Genomic DNA, 6,053 nt, shown 5'->3' on the forward strand with positions numbered 1-6,053 from the left:
ACATACAACAGAATTTCATCATGTTCTAAAAGCTAAAATCACATGTTGCTTTTTATTTAAAAAAAAAACATTTTCAGTCCCAAGTGATCTAAATAATGTTTTTGGCAGGATAGCATTTATTTTCTCTAATCCAAAAATTACTAGCATGCTCCTGTTAATCTGAGCTCTTAAACCATTAATCCACTTTCATTATTTCCTCAAATTTACAGCAGATATAAATAAATTTTAAAAACACATCAGAACAGTAATAAATCAAATGCTTATGACAAACATGTTCTTTTACTGAAACACATGTTGAATGCATTTTTCTTTACAGTAGTTGTATGGTACAAAACAAAATTGGCCTTGAGGATTAAAGCAATCCAAAAGGAATTTTTTTTTGACTACCAGAAAGGTTGATTAATGGATGTGAAGAAGATATGCCCTGTTTCTGATCCTACATATCCAGGATTACATATCTATTGAGAGTCAGTTACTGGTAAGCAAACAGAATTTTAAAGTGCCAACCTCAAAAGTGGTCCAATTAACCATTTGTTAGGGTAATATTCTCTACAGTAGTTAGAAAATGTTGACAGCAGACTTGTTCAATGGAAAGTTGTGTGGTTCATCATGCCACCTGAAAAACTCCTTGTAACAGTTGCCTACCTAGTGAGGCCTAAGATCCTAACTTCCCAGTTACATAACAACCAGGGAGGGGAAGGGAAATACACCAAGTACCTATGAGACTGGGATGAGATATATTACATAATCTGTCTGAGATTTGCTTGAGGGAACTACCTCCACACTAACTTATCAATGGAGACCTAGAGGGACAATCACAATCCTTAGCCTCTATTCTCAGCTAATCCGCAAGCCAATATCCAATCAGTAAAATGATTTTGACTCCAATAATGGGAATTCTAAACATATGCCAGTGTGGACAGAGTGCATTCCTAACCAGGTCCTGTGGATGTCTGAGTATCTTGAAATAGAGATTCCTAAATGTGATGATGGATTTCTGCTAATCAAAGCTAATTGTACTTAATGCTATGATTTCAGAGGCTTACAAAAGCTGCTGGTTTTGAGTCTATAATATAATTTTGCAATATTCAGATCATGTTCCAGAACTCTGTCAAACCAAAAGCTCACACCATAATATTCAAAGATTTCTCTACCAACTCATGCTGATTTGTACTGGCTTTAGGTATCTGACCCACATGCAACTTTCTGTACCAGGGCAAAAATTTGAAAGACATTTTTTAAAAAATGCAATTTATTTGCTGCCACTTATGGATTTTGCAAAGATGAAGTGATGCAGTTATGAATAAGGCAGTTCTGTAAATCTGGCTTCTTAAATTTAGTTAATTATATCAATGTTATTACATTCTAGACAAATGGTTCTTTGTTCCTTAGTACAACAGTAGAGTACAAAACTGAGATTAAATATATCCATGTGCAACAGCTGTAGATGAGAAGACCTTCAAGCTTTCAAAACAGGCAACATGTTGGGCTTTGAAGAGGCATACATCAAACCCATCGCAAAGGCGTAAACTCGAGCATCCACCACAATATTTTCTTTTTGGAGCATTTCTGGAAAATAAAATGAGCACAATCGTGAAAAGTGAAGAAATGAGAATGGCTAGCTGTTTACAACCGTAATCATACATTGTGGTTTCGCTGATGGCCCTCAATACCTTTCTGCAAAACTCTGACTTTTCTTTATTTGCCATGGAATATGGCTGTGCGAAGTTTTGTATGAAGGTAATGAAAATCAATGCAAGTCAAATATTGTTTTTATCTTAAACAATATTCTACCCAAGCAAAATTACTCATCAAACTCATGGAAAGTGGGGTATTGTCTTACAATTTTAAAATGGACATTTTAAACACATGATTAAAAGGAAAAATTAAAATGACATGAAAAAATGAGTGTGCGACATGGAATTGTTTTGTCTCATTGAAGTGTGCTGTGTCACTGAAAAGATTGGGAACCAGTTTAAAGTAGTGTTAGTGGCAAGGCCAACACCTATATTCTGTATCTAACTGCCTTTAAGAATGCGGTGGTGAGCCACCACCTTGAGCTGCTACAGACTGTGTTGTGTAGGTAGACTAACAGTACTGTTGGAAAGGGAGGTTCAGGACTTTGACTTGATAAAGGAGCAGCACATACATTTCCAAGCCAAGATCATGTATGACTTAAAGGGGCTTTTGCAAGTATTGGAATTGCTATTTGCCCACTTCCCTCGTCTTTCCAGGGACTACATTAAGTCCAGAAGCATCAAAAACAATGGCCTCAACCTTGCATTCACAAGCAGTAATCATCTTATATTTTTGTATGACGATAAAGCACTTTTTAAAAAATTCCTCCAACTCTGTAAACCACTTGTGATAAAACCCTCAGTTGTCCCTAGTGTCCTATTGAGAGCAGAGTCAAAGTGTGGCACTGGAAAAGCACAGCATCCAAGCAGCAGGAGAGTTGGATGTTTCAGGCATAAGCCCTTCATCAGGACTGCATCATCTGCCGTCTTCACTTTCTCTCCTGTTGAGAACATTACAAGTAAGCCCACCCCAGTTGCTGGGAAGAATTGAACGTTACTACCCAACAACTCTTGGAACCAAGTGCTCTGACTGTTACATTTCACACAAAACATTGGCTTGTTCAGTATAAATGGAATGGCTATACAGGTAACTGGAGGATTTCCTCACACATCCAATTACAAACTTCTGCCACAAGCCAATAATAAGATATTAAAAACTACACTAGTTACTGTCTGCGCATTGTTACAAAACCTAAACTTCTAATCTTGAACATTTCAGCAAGAGCAGAAAAGCAATCTTACCATCAAGTTTCTTACGAAGTTCATTCATTGGAATTAAAATAACCTCAACAAACTCTGAGAAAATAAAAAGTTTCAATCAGATGGTAATGCACTGTACAACAATTCTATTTACAGCCTCAAATAAAGAATATTGTCATTTGTGTGAACTAGAGGTGTTTTTATAAGGATGCTGCCAGCACTGGGAATTGTAGCTATAGGGAAAAATTGGATCGGCTGGGGCAGTTTTCTCTGAAACAGGAAAGGCTGAAGGAGATTTAATTCGTATATATGAAATTCTGAGGGCCTGGATTGACAGGACGTGCAAACAGTTCTTGTGGAGTTGTACAGTCCCCACACCTCTGGGCCAGGATATGTGGGCTCAATACAATATAGCACAGGAACAGGCCCTTCAACCCACCAAGCCTGCATCGATTCCTAATCCTTATTTAGACCTGCTACTTATTGCCCATGCATGTTATCTATCCCTCTGCTTGCCTCATGTTCATATGTCTAGTAATATTTAAGATGTATCTTGATAGTGTGTCTGCTTCCATCACAACTTCTACCTGCTCCAGAGGAAGTATCATAACATCAGAACAGGTTAATTAGAAAATATCTAAATAGGACGTGACCGATACATTTCCCTTGGGAAAAGAGTTCAATAACCAAGGACATAGATTTAAAGGCAGTTTACAGACAAACAGCAAGAGGTTGAGGAGAATGATATTCACTTGGAAGGTGGTGGTACTGGTCATAATTTGCTGTCTGAAAGGGTGCTTGAAGCAGAAAATCTCATCACATTAAAGAAAGGTACTTGAACATACACTTGAAGTGCAATAATCTATAGGGCGATGTATCAAGAGCTGGGAAGCAATATTAGGCTGCCGGGCACTTTTTCTGCTGGCAGAGACTTGACTAGCAAAATGGCCTCCTTTGGCGCAGTAAATGTCCAAGATTTTAAATTTTGAAAGAAGGAAATGGTCCATAAGCATACTTATCCAAGTCAGGCCTCCAGGTTATTTAAATGTGAATGAAAACGTACCTCCATCATCTGAAAAGGTAAAAAAGAAAAGTCTACTTAATCCATGTGGAAATTATGGATTTCACAAACATTCAGTACGTCTCCAGGACCCAATGCAACAAACTCTAAACTGCAAAATACTTTGAAACATTATAGGACAGATTAAATAGAAAACCTAAAATGATTACTACATAATCTGGACTGGAGGTTTCCGTATTCATGTACAGTATTGTTTCCTCATTTGAACTGTTTGGAAAATACCAAGAATTGAACCAAACTGGTGCTTTGAGAACTCTTATCAGAGACAAGATAGTGGGTTTGCATATAACCTCGACTAACACATCACTGTCCTATCAAAGGAGTAATAGTGTAAAGTTGCCAAAATCCCCTAGCGCTGCTGTTTCATCAGACAGAGACAGATGACCAGTGGATAGTTTGACCCGAGAATCACCATCTCAGGTGAGGGGCCAAACCTTGATCTCTGCTGGTACAGGAATTACCCCACACTGTTGGCAACCTTACATTGCAAATGTAAGCTGTGTCCGGTCTACTTGACCTCACCCTTCATGTGAGATGTGGTGACCTTCATGTTAAACTCATCACCAGTTGTTTCCCTCTGATGAGACAGCAGTCCTATGATCTTCTGGGACTATGGTGACTTTGCCCTGTAGCAAAGGAGTAATGCAGCGAGAACACTACATAAGAGGCTGCCCCACTTACCCAGCCTCTGTTTCGGATGGAGGTTTTCTGAATCATCACCGTTAATATTAACAGTCACATACTGCATTGTGCAGTTGGTTAATCCGGGATCCAGGCATAAATCTGAAAGAAGTGAGGATTGAAGTTATATTAGACATTGTTCAAACTCAAGTGGAATTTCCCAACTTGCTACAGCTGTGCAAAGTACTCTTACAGATATAATTATGAATAACCTTTAAATTGCTTATAGGTGGTGCAGGCTTCACAGTATACTTCTCACTATCCCAACAGACACTAAAACACAGCAGTGAGTCCATTAAACTTATCATATCCAGACATGATTGAACCGTGAGCAGAGGGGAAAACAAAACTGGTAGAAAGTAAGCACTTCAGATGATGGACATCAGAATTGAAGAGTGTGGAGCTGGGAAAGCACAGCCAACCAGGCAGCATCCGAGGAGCAACAGAATTTTCATTTCGAGCATAATTCTGATGAAGAGGTTATGCTCGAAACGTCGATTCTCCTGCTTCTCGGATGCTGCCTACAACTGGGAAAACAAAATTGACCAACTTAAGCAATGATTTGATAAATCCCTCTGACTTCCTATGGCAACCAAGTAGTATCTGTAGTAAGTGGTTTTGAACTCCTTCCAATCACAGTTATGGGGAAATGTGCGCATAACTGCAATTGTAAGAATTTGCCATGTTCTCTTTAAAAGGACTAATTTACTGAGTTTTGAAAATATTTGTAGCTCAGGTTGAAGTTCTGGATGTAGGTTTGCTTGCTGAGCTGGAAGGTTCATTTTCAGATGTTTCATCACCATACTAGGTAACATCTTCAGTGAGCCTCCAGACGAAGGCTTCGTCCGGAGGCTCACTGAAGATGTTACCCAGTATGGTGACAAAACGTCTGAAAATTAACCTTCCAGCTCAGCGACCAATCCTACATCCAGGACTAATTTACTATCTTGCCATTATACGAAAGTATTTGTAATTGACTTAGTTAAGATGTATAGAAAAGTAAATGTAACTAAAATTTGGAAAGGATTTAACAAACGTTTGCTTTCATCTTGTTTTGTTTTATTCATTCAAGGAAGGTGGGCTTTGCTGGCTACACCATCATTTATTGCCCAACCCCCCAATTATCCAGAGGCAGGAAAGAGTCAACCACTTTGCTGTGGGTCTGGAATCACATGTAAGGAACCCCCAGGGAAACACTACAGACTTCCTTCCCTAAACTATTAGTGAATCAGATGGGTTTTTCCCACAATCGGCAAAGGTTTCATGGTCATAATTATACTCTTAATTCCAGATTTTTATTGAGTCAGAAGAGCATCTTAGAAGCACACAGAAACTATTATTTAGCTTTATAATGTACTGTATGGGTTATATTGAGATACTATGTTCAATTTGATAGCCACTCCACAAAAGAAAATCTCCATGTTTCGTCAAGCTGAAAAACTGATCAAAGTGCTAAGATATTGACTTAGAGTCATAGAGATGTACAGCATGGAAACAGACCCTTCGGTCCAACC

At 38.6% G+C, this 6,053-nt stretch overlaps 1 protein-coding gene across 3 annotated transcripts in view; it reads right to left on the minus strand.

Moving 5' to 3' along the window:
* Positions 1-260: 260 nt before the first annotated feature.
* Positions 261-6,053, minus strand: part of nudt5 (nudix (nucleoside diphosphate linked moiety X)-type motif 5) — a 41,680-nt gene continuing 35,887 nt past the window's right edge. For all 3 annotated transcript variants that reach the window (XM_043714158.1, XM_043714160.1, XM_043714159.1), the window contains 4 exons: positions 4,540-4,641; positions 3,841-3,849; positions 2,820-2,873; positions 261-1,569 (listed from right to left, as the gene is read on the minus strand). In XM_043714158.1, coding sequence (XP_043570093.1) covers positions 1,460-1,569; positions 2,820-2,873; positions 3,841-3,849; positions 4,540-4,641 — 275 coding nt within the window. In that variant the 3' untranslated portion in view covers positions 261-1,459. The remainder of the gene's footprint in view (positions 1,570-2,819; positions 2,874-3,840; positions 3,850-4,539; positions 4,642-6,053) is intronic.

The sequence above is a fragment of the Chiloscyllium plagiosum genome, chromosome 23 (genome assembly GCF_004010195.1).
Source record: "Chiloscyllium plagiosum isolate BGI_BamShark_2017 chromosome 23, ASM401019v2, whole genome shotgun sequence".
Classification (NCBI taxonomy): Eukaryota; Metazoa; Chordata; class Chondrichthyes; order Orectolobiformes; family Hemiscylliidae; genus Chiloscyllium; species Chiloscyllium plagiosum.